This window comes from Camelus ferus, chromosome 23 (genome assembly GCF_009834535.1).
Source record: "Camelus ferus isolate YT-003-E chromosome 23, BCGSAC_Cfer_1.0, whole genome shotgun sequence".
In the NCBI taxonomy this organism is placed as follows: Eukaryota; Metazoa; Chordata; class Mammalia; order Artiodactyla; family Camelidae; genus Camelus; species Camelus ferus.
The window spans coordinates 31,109,331-31,128,277 of record NC_045718.1 but is presented as its reverse complement, the minus strand read 5'-3'; the positions used below and the strand labels follow the sequence as shown (position 1 = coordinate 31,128,277).

The 18,947-nt window shown below is 34.7% G+C and overlaps 1 protein-coding gene across 2 annotated transcripts in view; it reads right to left on the bottom strand.

The window, feature by feature from the left end:
- Positions 1-18,947, bottom strand: part of WDR26 (WD repeat domain 26) — a 38,543-nt gene that overhangs the window by 13,257 nt on the left and 6,339 nt on the right. For both annotated transcript variants that reach the window (XM_014562135.2, XM_006188131.3), the window contains exons 4-8: positions 16,437-16,573; positions 13,973-14,070; positions 12,460-12,616; positions 7,319-7,457; positions 2,534-2,674 (exon numbers count right to left, since the gene is read on the bottom strand). In XM_014562135.2, coding sequence (XP_014417621.2) covers positions 2,534-2,674; positions 7,319-7,457; positions 12,460-12,616; positions 13,973-14,070; positions 16,437-16,573 — 672 coding nt within the window. The remainder of the gene's footprint in view (positions 1-2,533; positions 2,675-7,318; positions 7,458-12,459; positions 12,617-13,972; positions 14,071-16,436; positions 16,574-18,947) is intronic.

Sequence of the window (18,947 nt, the reverse complement as noted above, 5' to 3'; positions counted from 1 at the left end):
AAGAAGAGCCCAAGAGTCAAATAATGTCTGGCATAGGTGACCCAAAGAATAGACAGGAGATAACCTCCAAAAAACTCTCATTTTAAATCAATTACATTCATAAATTAAACTATGTGATTTTTCCTAAGATGATGAAAAGTCCAACACTACATAAACCTGTTCTTTCTGAGTTTCCACTTCCCCTCAGTTCACAGTTCTTTGTAAATTTTATTCTAAAGTTGCAGTTCATGCAATTAGCAATTCCTTAAGAACATGATTAATGGGTAGAAAAATTGCCCTTAAACTAGGCCAAGAGTGTAGGGAGTCTAAATTATATTAAATTTCATATTCAAGATGCTCAAAATGTAGTAGTAAAGATGGGAAGAGAGAAATGAAAATTATTTTTCTGATATGTAACTTTATTTAAATTAATAGTAACAGAAAAGAAGAACTTTGGTACTGCTTAGCATAGTCATTTTAAAGCATTCCCAACTACACAAGACTATTTAGTTGGTTACAACCCTCAGATATCCTCCTGTTATTTTTTCTAAGTTATCTAACTTAGAAGGTAGACACATACCATTTAATCTAGTCTTGATTCCATTTTGTTCATGGATTAGAAACAGGATCTGAGAGATAATAGCTGCCCTTGGCATAATAAAAAGTACATGGGCATAATTTTCCTGTGAGAAAATGGGTAATCAAAAGTAAAAAAAAAAAAAAAAAAAAAAAAAGTGTATGATCAGGAAATGGGGCCAAGTAATAAAAGCAAAGAGGGCACAAAAATAGAAAACCAGATGTCTTCCTTACATTGGGAAAAAAATTCTTTCTGGCAATCTTAAATCCTTCCCCCATATTAACTGCTCTCAAGTCACTATCTTTTTGCATTACTCGATATAAATAGTTAAAAAATAAAAGTTTAGAAGCACAAATACACACGCAGTAGCTAAATTTTCAGCATCTTCTATTCACAAATATGTTAATACACTAAATTCTGAAGGCAGAAATGGTCTTTTTCTGTTATACTCAGGACAGTGAGTATTTGAGGCCATTACAAGTATCCCCCCACTTTTTGAAAGTTTGCTTTATGCTACATTAGCACCTGTTCTTGCTAACCAAAAGCAATCAGAAAAGTTTTGCTTTTTCAAAAGAAGTCAGAAAAGTGAAACAGTGCACAGTGTTTCACGGTGAGCTGTTAGAGGCGGCACACACCTGAAGAGCGAGGGCGGCACCCACCAAGGTCCTTCCCCAGAAACAGTGCTCAGCGTCCCAGCATCAGGCCACCAGGGCCCTGAACTACGTAAGCATCTGTGCTTTATCCTGATCTATTTTGTGCATCCATTGCACAAAGTATGTCCTCAGGTAACTGCTTCTTTATGCCATTTCAGCTTATGAAAGATTTCACAGGAATGTTCTACTTTCAGTTAGTGGGGGGAATCTGTAATTAGGACTCTACCTAAAAACATAAAGGAGTAATTTGAAAACTGACTTAAAAGGACCTCTCGTTTAGAACAAGTCTACAAAGTAACGCGTAGTAAAACAGTTAAGTTAGAACATAGTTTAACTGTCCAAATATTTTAAATTGGCTCAAAGGAGGATTACACAGGCACTATTAATTGAGTCTCTTTTATAGGATTATGACTACATACCTCTCCTCCCTTTGAGGGGGGAAAAACATTAATGGAAAAAAAATTATTGTCTTTTAGGTCAGATTCACTTCGAGCCTGTTTAATTGAGAGGAAGCCATCTCATCTCTTCTGTGCTTTGCCACTCCTCTCACCCAGTCACAAATACAACACTGATTCAGCATTTGACAAAAATGGCATAAAGACATTTTAGGAACAACTGGGGATTTTAAAATTACAAAATCAATATTAGATATTAAAGAATTACAGTTAATGTTCTTAGATAAGATAATGGCATTTGATTATGTAGGAGAATGTTACTTTTTTTAGGAGATAGGTGCTTAAATATTTAGGGGTAAAATACCGTCTTCATTTACTTCCAAAGGTTTTGGGTACAGATATATACCTAACTATGTATGTTTGTATGTATGTGTATATCAAAATATAAAATGTAACAAAATGCAAATAACTTGTTGAATCTAGGGTGGTAGGCATACAGGTCCATCACTGCGCTTATCTTTCAACTTTTCTCAGTATTTGGAAATTTTCTTAATAAAAAGCTGGTTGAAACATAAATGACTGAACAGTAAGAAAATCTTACTGTTATAATTAGGCAGAATTAGATTCATGGCATATCTTCAGGTACATCTGAGTATTCATCTGTCCTCCATACCACAATAAATAGTACAAATTAGGACATTCCAAAAAATACCTATTGATCATTCTTTCAAAAACAGTATTATGCTCAACATAATATTTAAATGTGTAAGTCTGGACACAGGTGCCATTTGACAAATTACCTTTTATAAGAAATATATCATGGTACTTTAAGTTGAATGATTCTGTTCTATAGATCAAGAATAAAGTTATAATTAACAAGTGCAGTATGATTATGCTTTACTTATAAACCAAGGATGAAATTTTCTCACTTGTACATTCCAAAGCCAAAGCTCAGAGCAGTCATCTGGGCCACAAGCAACAAGATAGTTGTCATCTGGACTCCATGCAATATAAGAAACGCCATAAGCATGTCCTTCTAATGTTTTAAGCAGTTTTAGCAGATGTGTATCCTAGGAGGGAAAACAGACAGCTTAGTTAACTCCCACCCCTAAAGCCACTGTTTTTCAGGCACAACTTAAATAGCTGCAAAGATGCACTTTAATGTTTTAATCCGAGGATGTTTTCACAGACTTCACCAATCCCCCCCCAAATGAAGCACTAACTGCTTGTTTCACAGAGACTCATTCACACTATCACATCTATCAAGCATCTACTATACACAAAGGCATTGTATGCAAGATGGAAATAGAGATGACACAGACTTTGTCCTTACGAGGCTTTCAAGGAAACTGAAAACAGGTATAATAAAAGCTACCCCTCTTTTTAAACAGTTTTAGTGAAACATTACCTACCATAAAATTCACCCTTTTCAAGCATACGACTCAGTGGCTTTTAGTATATTCACATATTGTGCAACCATCACTACTATCTAACTTGAGAACATTTCATCACCCCAAAAAGAAACCTCATACTCATTAGCAGTTATTTCCCATTCTCCCTCTCCTCCTTCCAGCACTGGCAACTACTACTTTCTCTATGGATTTGCCTATTTTGAACATTTCATATAAATGGAGCCATAACAACATGTAATCTTTTTCAATTGGCTTCTTTCATTTAGCATAATGTTTTCAGGGTTTATCCGTGCTGTGGAACATATTAGTATCGTACTCCTTTTCACTGGTGAATAATATTCCATTTTATGGTCACATATTTTCTGTATCTACTCATCACCTGATGGACATCTGGATTGTTTCCACTTTTTGGCTATTATGAATAATGCTGCTATAACTATGTATGAGTTTCTGAGCAGCCCTATGTCTTAATTTCTCTAGGATATATACAAAGGAGTGGAATTGCTGGGTCACATGCTAACTCTGTACGTAACATTTTGAGGAGCTCCCAGACTGTTCTGCAAGTGTTTAAACCATTTTAAATTCCCACCAGCAGAGCTACCACTTACTTAAGTGCTAATCAGTATTAGCACTGTTCACAAACCATATTACATTTAATCCTCATGAAACATCAAAGGTTATGTATTATTCTTCTCCCCTATATTACAGAGAAGGAAATAAAGATTCAGAAAGGTTAGAAACTTTTGTTTATTGTACAGTGAGGATTTGAACTTGGGCTGCCTGACTCTAAAACTACAGGATGAATTATAAATAGTGCAAATGTGGAAGTGGCAAGTGACAAGACTGGAAAAACTGACATCATTATTTTAGGCTAAGGGGTTAAATTTTATCTTGCAAGTGAAGAGCCACTTATGATTTTTAAGATCAGAAATACACATTATACTTGCCTTTGGGGAGAGAACTCATACAGCAATGTGGAAGACGAGTCAGAACGAAGAGACACAGGATAAGGACACCCATAATGAGCCAACACAATAGCCATACAGCTAAGAAAGGAGGCCGTAAACTAACATGGTCAGGACTGAAAGAGGTCGGATCAAAATATATTTGGGACATAAAACTGACACAACAGAATGAGATGTGAAATGTTCAAAGATAACCCCCAAATTTTTGTTTTAGGGGATTAAGGATGGATGTGACAGTGGAAACAGGAATTTGGCTACAGACTTATTGAAAACAGTTTTGAGCCTGGAGGAAATTCCAATGGTGATAACCCATAAACAGAAAAGGGTCTGGAACTAGTTTGATAAAAACTAGGTTGGGAATCTGTTTTGAAAAAATCCAATAGCTTACAATGCAATTACTTCTGATTCTTCTTTGGGAGGATGGTAATAGGCATATGGGGTATTACATCACAGTACTATTAGGTCAAAGTGACTTGCATAATTTAAAAAGCAAAGTCTTTTGGACTAGCTCAATGCCTTCTGGGAAGAAACTTTTCATTCATAGTGGTGCTTTAGATCTACACAAAGATTTGCTTCTAAACTAATGACAAACTACTATGGAAGTATTTAACTCAAAAACTAATTTTTTTGTGTATATTATTAAAAAAAAATACAACCCTGTAAAAGAAAAAATTTCAAATGAATAAGAATATTAATATTATATCTTCAGAAGTACAGTGTCTCTACAGTAACTCATTCCAAGCAGTAATACCATGTTCATGGAATCCACTTAACTTTGCTTGGGTTTTGGGTAGGCGAATGGGTAAAATTCTTTCTTGGGGGGCAAAGGTAAGAAAACCTATTAAAGGAAACTAGGCATTGGAATCATCAATTCAAATCTTAAATAAAGTTCTTTTTTTTTTCTATCCATCACAAATACACAAAGTACACATTCAAAAAGATGACCAATTTCTCTTACTAAGTTTTTCAAATAGTATTTGACATATAAAATTACCATTATACCAAACTCTAACAACCCCTGTATCTCAGATTTCAATATAAGCATTAACTTCACATTTCCCGAGCTAATCTGGCCATAAAAGCCCTTGCATTTAACACCTATTAATATTCTGCATAACCAGTATTCTCACAAAAACACACTAGGGAAACACTGGCATAAAAGTCCAAACTCCTTAGCAAAGTATACAAGATTCTCCTTGATCTGGTTGTTACTTCGTTAACCTCATACCAAAATCTGTTCCCCCAAACTGCCCAAACGCCCAGCCATTTCACCTACAGGCCACTCGTAACTAGTTCTGCCTAAATAATTATTCATTCCTTCACCCAAGACATACTTGTCTTACTTCCCCTTGCTTTTCAGTTACAGTAGGATCTTTTCTTTGAGCTCCTGAGCTCCTCCTGTGGCACCCATTATAGCACAATTGCACTGTACTATCAGGAGCCCAGTCTGACTTCTAGCAAAAGACCTGGCATCCAGCAGGTGCTCAATAAATACTTGAACAAAAGGGACTCTTACACACTGCTGCTAGAACAAAAATACAGTAAAAACTAGTTTTGATACTGTTGCTTTGTTTTCAGACATCTTGTAAATAACTCCTGAATGAAAATACAACTACTCAGAATAGTATTCAAAGGCCATGACTGGATCCCAACCTACTTTCTTATATTTCCCATGTTTTGCCTTACACATCCTATTCTCATTTGGGGATGGACAGAACCCTCTCTTCCTAAAATGCCCCTTTCCTGTCTCCACTTGTGTGATGCATAGCAAGGCTCAATGAAGTATTCCTACCTGCGAAGTTCCTTTGTGCTTTCGTAACACTTTTTATATTTTGTTATCCCTTTCTAAACTGTGCATTCCTTTCATAAGGGTTCTCAACCTGGGATCTAAAGAAGTGATCAGGGATAGAATCAGTGGTCCTTGAACTTGAACTTGAAAATGTGCATCTTCATTTTTACTAATCACAGGCTGAAATTCAGTGTTTCCTTCAGTCTTCAGTGCAGCCAATTAACAAGGTAGTATTAGGAATTTATTAGGTAGCATCAAGCAACTGTTAATAGAAATTTCAAATATTTTCACTTCATACTATAGTTGCTGCAGATATCCTGAAATATTATTTATGCTCGTTACTGCTTCAGAATTCTTGTAGTTATCAGATCTGCTGCTAGAATTTGTTACTTAATATGTTAATAAAAAAAAGCAACATTATCATACAATATCTGTTTTTGTACTATTTTGTTAACTAATTTCAATATAATTGGGTTTCCTCTGTAATTAATATATAATAGGGCTTCCTATGTGTTCTGGTTTATGCATTTAAAAATATTATTCTGAGAGGTCCACAGGATTGTCAGAAGGCCAGAGGAGGACATGGTACAAAAAGTGGGAAAGAAAGCCTGCTTTAAGGCAAACAGTAGATCTTCTTTACCTTTCATCATTCACAGCATATTGCAGCTACACAAGAATTGACGTATGCTCTCAAATTTGATTCTCTTCTTTTTAAAATATTTCCTTCTAAGGCCTCTTTTCTCTTTTTTTCAACACAGGCGTTAAAAACTTCATTGTGGGATAATATACTCTAATTCTAAGTTTTAAAATAAGATTATACTTTCTGATTTTAGGTGAATGACTCTTAAGCCAAATATATCTCCTTTAACCTATTGGAGTCATGTACTTCCTTGGTTGCTTGACAAATATTTAATTGGCTGAAAGAAATGGAAATACATAATTCTACAAATCTATAGGTCACCTGGTTTTAAACAAAGACAAATCTGAGTTCAGAGAGAACTTAGAATTTTAAATCCAGAATATAATACTTTTCCATAAATTATAGAAGACAGTGAAGCCTTCAGAAGGCAAAATGGTAATGTGTCTTTTCTCACATGTGGCAGAATGGACACTGTATTAATCTGCAAATAAATCAAGTATTAACAAAGATAACAAACTGGTAAGGATATTAAGAGCAGCAAGTCTGGAGTAAAAAAACTCCTGGATTTAAGTCTAACTCTTGCCATTTACAAGCTGTGAGAGCCTGGACATTTAACTTTTACCTTGGTTTCCACATCTGAAAACAGGAGTATTAGTATCTTACAGAGTTTTTCAGAGGATTAAGCCAGATAATGCATACACAGACTTAGCATATAACAATCAACAATTTTGACAGTATTAATCGATATACATTATCTCAACAACAGAAAGAGGTAAAATATGACAAAGATGACAAGAATGCTCTTGGAAAAGAATGCTATTTATATATGAATACTTTAAAAATATGTACTCAATCAGATTAAAAATTACCTCTTTTTGCAATCTAAACACTCATACTGGAGTACATACCGGATCAACTTGCCATATGATAACTGTCGTATCTTTTGATCCTGTTGCTAGTTTAGTGCCATCGTTAGAGAATTTACAGAACCACACTTCATTACAATGCTCCGTGAGAATCTGCTGAGTATAACATGGGAACTGCCTCCTAAAACAAATAATTCCACAAATAATTATTCTTGCCAAACGAATTAAGAGTAATAATAATGAAAAAGGCTAAACAACAGATGAAACTTCTCTGAAGATCAAAAACTTTTAAAATAAGATACAAATGCATTTATAAATCTTAAGAATCAAGTTTGTATTGGTTATGTTGAAAAAGAAAATAACATTAGTCAAGGCAGTCTTAGGGGAAATCAGTAATCTAAAGTCTGCTTCAATTTACAATTTATTCTTTTTTACCCCTTCTTAAGATTAAAGAGAAAGTATGTATTCATCACAGAATTTTTGGTCTGATTAAGTCAATTCATGGAAATAAAAATAAACAATCAAGGCTCCATGTTTGTCTGTATAAGTGGGCTGGCATCAGGCTGTTCTAGAAGGAATCATGTACATTTTCACTTGTATAAAAGTAACTTGGCATAACAAAGAGAACTGGAACTGTAGCCAGACGAGTTTGGGTCTGAAGCTTTAGTGTCTTTGCCAAGTCTTTTAATACCTCTAAATGTCAGTTCTCTTATCTATAAAATGAGGTGAATATATACCTAACAGGGTTCTTAGGGTACTTGGTAGGATAAGATACCTAAAATTCCTGGAATGCAATAGCTATTCAAAAGTGATTACTCACACTATTTTGGGGATAGTACAGGAGAAGTGCAATGTATGGGGGAGGCAATAGAGGTGAAGAGTAAAGACTTAGGAATGGTGGCAGCAGAGTTAGAGAGACTTAGGTTCAAATCCTGACCACTTACTAGCTACAATTCTGGGAAACATTTAATCTCTCAAAATCTCAATTTTTCCAACCATTAAATAAGAGTACTTACTTTATAGAATTCCTTATACAAGGATGAAATAAAAGGATGAGATAATGAATGTAAAGCATTTAGACTGAGTTTGACACTTAGCTAGTACTGTGTAAGCTGAAGTTATTATTATTATATATTAAAGGCAAAGAATTCTATGATTACTTTACCACGTTAAAGAGGAAAAAGTTATCCTAAGAATGACTACCCTCATTAAACACTCACTTTTAAAAACCATTCTCTCCTTTTCCAGCTTCTGTATCAGGACCACCTGAGCTTTCTGTGATAATAGAAATGTTACATACCTATACTGTCCAATCTGATAGTCTTAGCCATCTGTGGCTATTGAGCACTTGAAAGGTGGCTAGTACATTGAGGAACTTAAGATTTTTTCATTTAATTCTCATTTGAATTACTTTATATTTAAATTTAAATGGTTATAGGTAATTAGTGGCTACTGTTTTTAAACAATAGTGGGTAAACTTTTAAGTCTGTTTTAAAAATGGTCTTCCCTATTTTTTTCCCCAAACCAATCTGTAATTTGAAAATATATTTTGTCAGTTCACCAGAGTGATATGTAATATACACATGAAAAATAAACTAATATTCTTTATCTGGCATACATGGCAATGTACCTTAGCAGTTGGCTATTTGAAGGTTGCTTTAAACTTTTAGACTGTCTAACTATAAACTGCTTTGATATTAAAATATTATTCTATATCTGAACTGAAACATAATCAATATCAAATTTACATTTATTAAGTACTTACTAGATACCAAGCACTGCACTACATGCTTTACAAACAGTACAGCTAATTCTCAAAACTACGTGGCAAGGGAAGTAACACCCCCATTTTCATGAGGCTCAAAGAGAGCAATAATTTAACAAATATCATAAACAGACAAATAACTGAACTAGGATTTAAACCTATGACTGACTCCAGGGTCAGTTTTCTTTCCAAATATTTTTTAAATCGTATTTTTCAAGATTGCTGGATAAAATTTCAATTGAATAAGTACTTTCAAATCAAAACCAATTTTTCTCCCTTCCTATGAATACTACCCTATGGGTAATATTCAATAGTGATGTCACTTATTCAGTGAGAAACACCTTATATCTAGGCATTAAAAAAAATAATTCAAACAGCTAAAGTCGATCATGAATGAAAAGATACATCTAAAATAGCAGCAAAATATCCCTAAGAAAGGACTGATTCAAAATCCAAATTACAGGGCACATATCATCCAGATTACTGACAGCTGTATCTGAATGTTAAAGTGGTATTTAAATTGTCACTATTTTACCATTACTTAAATAATCTTTTAAAAAGACTAACAGCTCCTAGTTTATTAAAAGGCTAATTTTAGAGTATACAAAATGACAGTTTATGTCTTTGTTTCCAAGAAAATTTTAAATTTAAGATTTGTTAAAAATATCAGTATCTTCCTAAACCAAACTGAAAATGCAGCACTTTAATCAAGCTAAATCTTAACATTTTATAAATCTTAACATTCTATGAGTATTTTATAATAATCTTATACTAAAAAATACTACTTATAAAGCTACCTGTAGAAACATCTTCCCATTGATTGCTGGTGAAAAAAACCCCACAGAAAGTTTTAAGAAAAAAAAATCCCTATTCCTCAATGATCAAATTTAACCAAAAACATGTATGTACTAACTGTGCAAAATATAAAGTTTTCTAGTTTCAGTGCTATAATCTAGGTTTTAAATGGGAGTAAAACAGAAAATAGTATCAATTTTTATTTTGAAGACCTTCAGATGAGTAGGTAACACCAGTAACTACATCAAATTCAGGTTCTGTTTTCCCAGTTCCGCAACACAGGGCACAACTCACTCTGAAGACTATATATACTGACTTAACGCATGACACTTCCCCACTTGGTGTCTTTAAAACCTACCCCCAAAGTGAAAAGTCAAGGCTTACAACTTGGAGAAACCGGATAGATGGCAGCCTTTCACTGACAGGGGATTCAAGATGAAAAGCAGACTTTGCAGGGATAGGTGAGAGGAGAAGGAAGTTCTTTTTTGACATGTTGCATTTTGGTACTTGAGCAATAACCACCATGTTGAATTAAAAGTCTAAGGCTTAGGAAATAGTTCTGTAGCTCTAGCCCAGACCCAGGAATCATTAGAACCATGGGAGTATAACCCAAACCAGAAAAGCAGGCTGAGAAAAGCCTAGTTCTGGAAAATAAACTTATTAAAGGGAAAGAGGAGGAACTGAGGAGCAGCCAGGAGAAAAACCAGAAGTCTGGAATGTTTTGTTAAGTTAAAGGAAAAGTTTCAAGGCAAATTAGTCTAATACTCTAGAAAGCCCAAAATATAGGCTGGAAAGTAGCCACAGGATTTAATAAAGACATTGGTCCTCACCAACATCAGCAACAGTTCTTGTGTTGTGTTGGCTGCACAAACCCTAATACTATAGAGAGTGAAGAAGTAGTAAGGAAGAAGGTATTGTGAATGCACAGTAGCAACTGTTTTAAGAAGTTGGCTCTAAAGCAGAGGTGGTGGGGAATGGGGGCAGCAATAACTAGAAGAGCATAGATTCAAAGTTTTGTTTTGTTTTTAGAAGATTATTGGGAAGGCCTTCCAATCATCAATGGTTATTTCTGAGGAGCAAGAACTCTTTCATTCCTATGTAGAACTTTAGAGTGCTTTCTATGTAGGTTTATAGAAGCCTGATCCCTGATCTGAGCGTTGGAAAAGTCAGGCTAAATAGTGTCCATCATTTACTTTCACAGGTACTGGTATAGAAATTAAAAGCACTTAAGAAAAATGTAGGTTTTCATACATTTCAGTTTCTAAACAGAAAGGCAAGCTCTCAACTTACTGACACCTCTTGAACCATGAAGTTTACCATAAATACCTTTCAATGTATTCCATCAGCAATACATTCATGAATCAAAAAAAATTCAGGTTCACAATTGCCTTAATTTTTAACATTGATCTCAAATTCACTAATAGAGCTACAAAATATGAAACCATATAGCCTTCTCATCTATTATCTCCTCCTACCTCTACTCAACTTAAATGAAAAGACTTAAAAATTCTCATAAGCAAGTCAAAGAAAAATGTTAAAGAATAAAAAGGGATAAAGGAAAAGGACCTCTAATTACTTTCTTTTAGAACATTTACGACATGCACCAAGTAACTGTCCGATACTTAAAGATAAATAAGGCTTAAGTAATTTAAGGCCAATAGTTCAAACAATTATTACTATTTTTTTTAATTGCAATGGAGGAGGGTGAAGTGTGAAATTCAACTATATATGAAAGTCGTTTATACACAACTAAACAATTATCTTAAATCACAGTGCATACGTGCACACATATGTAATTTTTATGCTTTTCAGAAGCTCCTCATTCTGCCAATGGCCTCACACTTAAACACTTTAGTTCCTCCTACTGATGTTACCCTCAGTAGCTCTTCAATGATCTTTGACAAAAGAAACTGAGTATGTGCACTGTAGCTGTTACATTTTGTTCACCAGACTCAAATAATTTTTTTCCTGGAGTTTGAAAAATTTCAGTTTTTTAGTATCTTAAAAATTAAAGCCCTGCTGAAATTTCAGAGATCATTATTAAAATAGTAGGGACACTTGTACTCAAAATACTTCTAACATCAAAACCAAAGCCTGAATTCTTATAAGTTAAATTATGTAGATGAGTAGGTATGAGAACAAAACCCAAACCAGAAAATACCTGTTATTCTAAACATTTTTAATTTAAAGGTCACCTTCAACTGAAAAGCAGAACTTCCATTATGAAAAAAGTATTTCCATGATCTTTGTGGGCAGAAAATAATTTGGGCCATAGTCAAAATAGCCATAATGCCCAGAAAAAAAAAATCACTAGGTGATTTCTGGCATCCAAGGATAGTAAATGCTTGGATCACTGGCATTCCCACAAAGTATCACTTACAAATCCTTAGAAAAGGAAAAATTGGCTTTCCAGCTTCAGTTCTCAAGGTGTGGCTTACTATATAAATATATACACATTGCTTTTAATTGTCAACTTCAGTAGTTCTAGCTGACTTGTGAATACTAGAGCAAACATGAATTGTCTTACAGCAACAGGATAAAACTCAAAAAATTTGTAATAAAGTTAACAAATGAGTCTGTAAAATGTTAACCTACTTTAGAATATAAGAAGTTTTCTTCTTACCTACTACAAACATGATCTATAAGCAGAGACACAGAATCTAGGTTATTATCAAGTTTGGTATTATGATATAGGCACCGATCCCTTTGTAGTTCCACCGCCTGCCGCAGAAGAGTCTGTAAACGCCGTGGGGGAAGCATCACTGATGGTGGTAAATAGGCTTTAATAGAAGATATTTTTAAAAAGAAAAATTAAAACCAAAATTAAAAAACAAAACAGTATACTTTTATTTAAGACATTTGGCTCATGTTCTGCTGCACTTGCCCCTACCCTAATAATAGTATCCCTTAAATAGAGCACTTCTGGGGGAAATGTAAGCTTTATGAACATCTGTGAGTAGCTACAACTATGCTGCCACTAGAATGGAATATACTTGGGTAGGGGGAGCTTTAGTTTGTATGTGAATTTCCTAAAGAACAACAAAACCCCACCAACCACCACCATCACCACCACGAACTCAACAAAAAATAAAAAGGCAGTGATGACAAAAAGAAAATCTAAGGGTAATTGTGCCCCAGAGGGAGACTAAGCATCACTAAAGTATAAGAAAAATCCAGACTTAAAGAGCAAGTGAAATGTTCGAGCAAGTCACGCTCCAGACCCCATCAAATTGCTTCTAATGCTAAGGCTACTGTGAAGTTTTAGGGAATAACTCATGTTTTGATCATCGATACCAATCTACTCTAATCCCTAAATACCTTATACCTCCCCAACCAGACAGTTTCTGATTTTTAGGATCTTCACTCCCACCCCAACATGAAAACGCAGAATAATATGGTTTAACCAGAGAGGGAAAAAGGATCTTTTATCATAAAGATGTGGCAAAAATAAACCCCTATTCTAATTTTGAAGTTATATAAAATGTTTGGAGGGAGGGTAAAACAATTTATCTCAAGAAATCTGGGCCATACTGTTGAAATCAACAAAAAACAGCAATACCTCAGAGATATTGTGGGTTCGGTTCCAGACCACCCCAATAAAGTGGACACCGCAATAAAGTGAGTTACACTTTTTTTTTTTGATTTCCCAGTGTACATAAAAGCTGTGTTTACATTACACTGAAGTGTATTAAATGTGCAACAGCCTTATGTCTTTAAAAAAATGTACAAGCCTTTATTAAAAAATGGAGCATCTGTGAAGCACAATAAGGTGAAGTGCGATAAAACGAGGCCTGCTTCTATCTACAACACTAGTGGCTTAAAGCTGCGGTTTCGGGTTTTTCTCTAACCACAGCACTTTTCCCCCAAAACAGAATCTTAAGGGGAGCATCACTCCATAAAACAAATGTAAGGAAACTTCTCTGGGAGCAGCAACCTCTCACTGACTCCTGAGGTTAGCTCCTTAGACTCCATGGCGGAATTTGAAGCCTCTGGTTCAAAGGGCCTCTTAATGGATTGCCCCCCAACTCCTATATAACCACTTAATAAGAGTGTGTCTGCACAAGTGTCTTCCTAATTGATTCCTAGTATCTACTTCTAAGAGAAAACACAGAAACATCAAAAATTAAGACTCTTACTCTGAAGTTTATCTAACAGTTTGGATCGGGAAGCCGTTCCTTTGCCTTCCCATTCCGCTTTTGCACGTAGGTCTTCTGCATGGCTACACATCAGATACCTAAAAATACAAAAGAGAAAGCACCAAATATCAAACCCTTTTCTTTGGATTAAACGTAATTGAAAAATACTGATTATATTTTGGATATCTAGTTCAAAGAAATACATATCAAGAAGAAATTTTTACAGTGGACCCAGTTCATTAACATAACCTGGCACCTGGATATAATCACTAAATGGTAATATAATAGCAATAGTGTAATAGATAATATTATTGCCACACTATCTATTAACAATAAATATAAGAATATATTCTATTATGTATCATTATACATATGTAGCTCTTACTGTGTGCCAGGCTCTGTTCTAACTAAGCACTTAGCACATATTACTTCATTTAATGTTCATAAGAATCCTCTATGAAATAAATACTATTATTCTATTTTTATAAATTAGGAAACCAAGGCACAAAAAGCTTAAGTGACTAACTTAGGGTTAAAAGGCAAAGTAAGAAAATGAACCCAGGCATTGTAGCTGTAGAACTTGCTCTTAACCACTATGCTAACTTAACTGCTTCTCAACAGTAAAACAAAACAAAACAAAACAAAACCCCCCAAAACCTTCAAAGATATTTATACTAAGTTAATTAAACAAAAACAACATACCTTCAAGAGTTTATCATAAATACCATTCAAGAAATGGCGTAATTGGATAATCATCCTTGTGTCATCTTGTGAAAGGTATTGAGATCCCAAAGCAGAACATTTGGGAACTGTTTTATTACTCACTATATGTGCTGGAGGAGGAATAAATGCTAAATTCATGGATTCTGGAGAATACATGAGGGCCCCCTGCTGGAAGTATGACCCTGACCTGGTTCTGGCTCTTCTCAGAAGAAGGCTTTAAAAGTAAAAGAAGTGAAGGCATTATTCAAACACGGAGATTAGACCTGGCAAATAACTCTCCTGTTATTTTGTCTGATTCTCTGGTCTTAGACCAATCTGTTCTCATTTGTGAAAAAGGATGTTAGGTAGGGCAGTAAGAATTAAATAAGATGGAGCATATGAAGTACTTGGTCTACAACTGCGTATATAGGCAGAGCTTAACAAATGATGATGTAAGTATCAGAAACCCCTCAGTTAACTTGAGTATCACCTCCTCCTTTTTTTAATTGCATATTGCATTTAGCATCTAAATAATTTAATAGCTTCTTACCCAACAGCAGAACTACTTGTTCTCTTGCCATTTAGTATATAAAAAGTGCCTTAACTGATGAGAAGAACTGACTTTTTAATAGTACGAGTAATCAGAATCATAAAACCTTCTAAAAGATGTTGGATATTCCAAAAATTTGGCTTCTAAAGTAACTTCTTGGGAGTAAAATTTATTATTAATTTTACAGAAAAATTATTTATTTTTAAAATTTTGCAGAAGTTACCTATGATTGCTTCTGTTCCCTTTTGAATATACACATTACACCTTAAGGATTCAAATGAATGTCTGTTTATGGGAAGTCATGTGGTATAAGTCAAAGGACACTGGACTGAGAGGAAGAAACTCAGGGCTCTGATGTCAGCTCAACACCTTGTCATCTCTGAGCCATTTCCTTATGTGAACAATACATGTCAAAGTTAAAAGATAAAAATGCAACAATGAGGCTTAAGTTTCTTGTTGGAAGAAGTGGGTAGGTGGCCTTACCATTTACTCAGATGAAAACTAGAGGAGGAACAGGTTTGTGGGGGTGGGGCATGTGGAGGGACAATGGGAATCAATAATTTTTGTTTTGAACATGTAACTTTGAGATACCTATTAGACGTCCACATGGAGACTGTCAGGTAGGCTATCAGATATACACATTTGGAGTTTGGATGAGAGGGCAAATTTAAGAGCCACTGGCACACAGATGGTATGTGAAGGCACAGTACAGAATCAGGTAACCTAGAAGTGTGTGTAGACAGAGAACAGAAGGGAAGTCCACAACCAAGGCTTTGGGCACTCTAACATGTAAAGGACTGACATGAGGATAAAATGAGATTCTGTATATGAAATGCTTAGCAAGCACCTGGTACATGATAAGCGTACGTTTAAAAGAAATGTCTGTCTGCATCAATACTCACTGCATAGTGTCTTTATAGAAGATTAATGACAAAGGGCTTTTATAGAAGAGTATGTAATAGCATTTCACTGTCAATACGTATTTTTTCTCCCTTTCACCCACTTAAATATCTATTCTAATATGGAAGGCGTCCTAGGATGACAAAAATAGTTTGTACACACATAAGTGAATTTACCCAGACAAATACTACCCAAGAATTCAGCGATACTCAGATCTTGGAAAAATGTTAAAAGAAATGCAACTCTGGAATGGTAACCTTGTTAAAAATAGCTCCTTCATCAACCTGGAGTCTAAGAATTGAGCTTCCTTACCCACTAAGAACATGAATGCGCTCTGTATTGTATTTCAGTGGCGTCAATTCACAGCGTAGAACTTGAAGTGCCTCCAGGACCTTGCCATCCTCCAGGTATTCCAGGTACTTCTGCTGCAGCAGCAAAAACTTCATCCTCTGACATGACAGAAAGCAGCAGTCAGGGGAAAAAAGTTGATGGATGTTTCAGAAAATGTTTGCGCCTAAACAGAACAGTAGAAACCATTCTACTATGCCCTTTGAAAATAATTTTTATAAAGCTTTAAAATGACTCAAATTATTTTGGTTTAAGAGGGTCACAGCAGATTAAATGTGACCCTATTGCTTAATTTCACAATATAACTGTTTTGAACGAATAATCTCAAATTAGACAAGACCATTACTGACCAAGGCATCGACACAGGAAAATAATTAATTATTAATCCTCAAAACATTTACCTAGAATTTTCCTTCTTGTGTGAAAATTTAGAACTATTCCAAGTAGTCTAAATTTGGTTTTTAAAAAGTGTGACTTTTATAATGGGCACTGGGGGCAGGGGGAACAGGAGGTTCATGCAACAAGTTTTAAAAAGATGTCAGAAAAAAATAGCTCACGGAGGAATTATTTAAATGCCACAATATGAAAGGACTAACTATACCATGAAAGAAGAACTAAAGCCATGGGGTCAAAGTTACAAAGTGTCAGATTTTGGCTGATCGAAAGAAAGAAGAGCTGTCCAGCAATTGGACTAGAGGCTGCTGTGCAAAGTACTGAAGTTTCTTATGACCAAAGTGGACAAGCATGAGCTTGATGGACTCACTTTCTCTGGGTGGCAATGAAGGGATGTTTAAAATAGACGGTTGAATTCAAAGGTCTTTGTGTATTGGTAACAATTTGATCACTGATGCATCTCACTATAAAGCATAATTATTATCAACTCCTTCCCCCAAAGGACAAACTATTTCCTGATTATTGTGAAGCACTTTCACACTTGGTTTTTTTCTGAAATGTGTTTAGTTTTAATACTGTTTACTCGATTACTTTACTTTTAACTTGAAGGTGATCATCATACTTTCAGCAGCTTTTTGCTAGACAGGAGAGTTTTTACGAATATTAAGTTTGGAATTTCTTTTAAACCTTAAACCTAATTAAAGACCACTGCCTGGAGGGACTCTTTTATCTTATCTGCTACTTGTGGTGCTTGAGCAAGCCAACTGATGCAGGTAGAAAGTTAGTAGATAGGAAATGTTAGTCATGCTTAGAGATTCCAAGGAATATTGTGGTAAAGATCTCAAATCCATTTAAAAGAAAACCCCAAATGACAGCCTTTACTTCCTCAGTAAGGTGCTTACTTTAAAAACATTAAAAATACACTGCTGTCAAAAAATGGTATGCAGAAACCATCATTTATTTATAAAATTAAGAGTACAATGAATTCCTCTACAAGATTTTTCTATTAGGGAGTATTTAGAAGGAAAGCATAACCTACAAGCTTATAAAAATGGTTTCTAAAGAAAGCAAACAAAACAAACTCTTCCATATAAGTTATGCATACATTTAAATACATCTTTTAAAAGATATATTACTTATGTTTGGTAATAATCTAATCTTAAATCTAAAGCTGAAGAATATTAGAAAAAATTTCAAACTATGAGATAAGCTCCTACAACTCTGGAAAAATTACACTTACCAAATTTTACACATAAAGTTAGACTGACTAACGAATGCTTCAGAAATCGGCTACCAAGATTCCCTGAAAACATGTTACCGTACATGTAACTTAACGTTAACCTCTAGATGCCAAATTAAATACTTTGAAGACCATCACATGACAAAAATCAAAAGACAAAAGAGCAAAAAACCCAAAATCTAAGAATCAAAGAATTTAAAAGTTATTCTGGATATTCTCACCATTTTATCTTCTGAAAAAAACTTCCAACTCCTTACGAAATGAAGAGTTCATATATTTCCATTTATTAATATACCTTTAAGAGTTTCATTTTACATAGTGTTTTTGATTCAACCTTGACTATCATTTAGTTGCAGAATTTTTTCACTTAAATGCCATTGGCAGTACGTGTATTTAATTTCTTCACTAAACTTCCTTAGTAAGTGGGAATTTGGGGAAATTCTTTTTTTAGTTCAGGACAAGTCTTTATTTTTCATATATCAATCATTAGGTCCTATGCACACCACCCCCTTTCTCATTCCAATGTGTGTAGGGACAGTGCCCCAATGTTATTTCCCCCTATATTCCCTTCAAGATCTTACTATAACAAGTTACTCTCTTTCTATGGGGCAGAGGCAGGGCAGGAGAGAAGAAGAAGGCAGAGTAAAACTTTGAGAGAAGCCAACATAAACATGTATTTCTGTATATACAGGGAATGCTATAAAAGCAGTGCAAGAACATTTCTCTATGAGTCATTTTACCCAGATTAAGACAAAGAATATCCTCAAATAGATATCAAATCCTGGTAATGTACATGGCAACTAACATGCTGCTGGCCAAGAACAGCTAGAGATTTGGTTGAG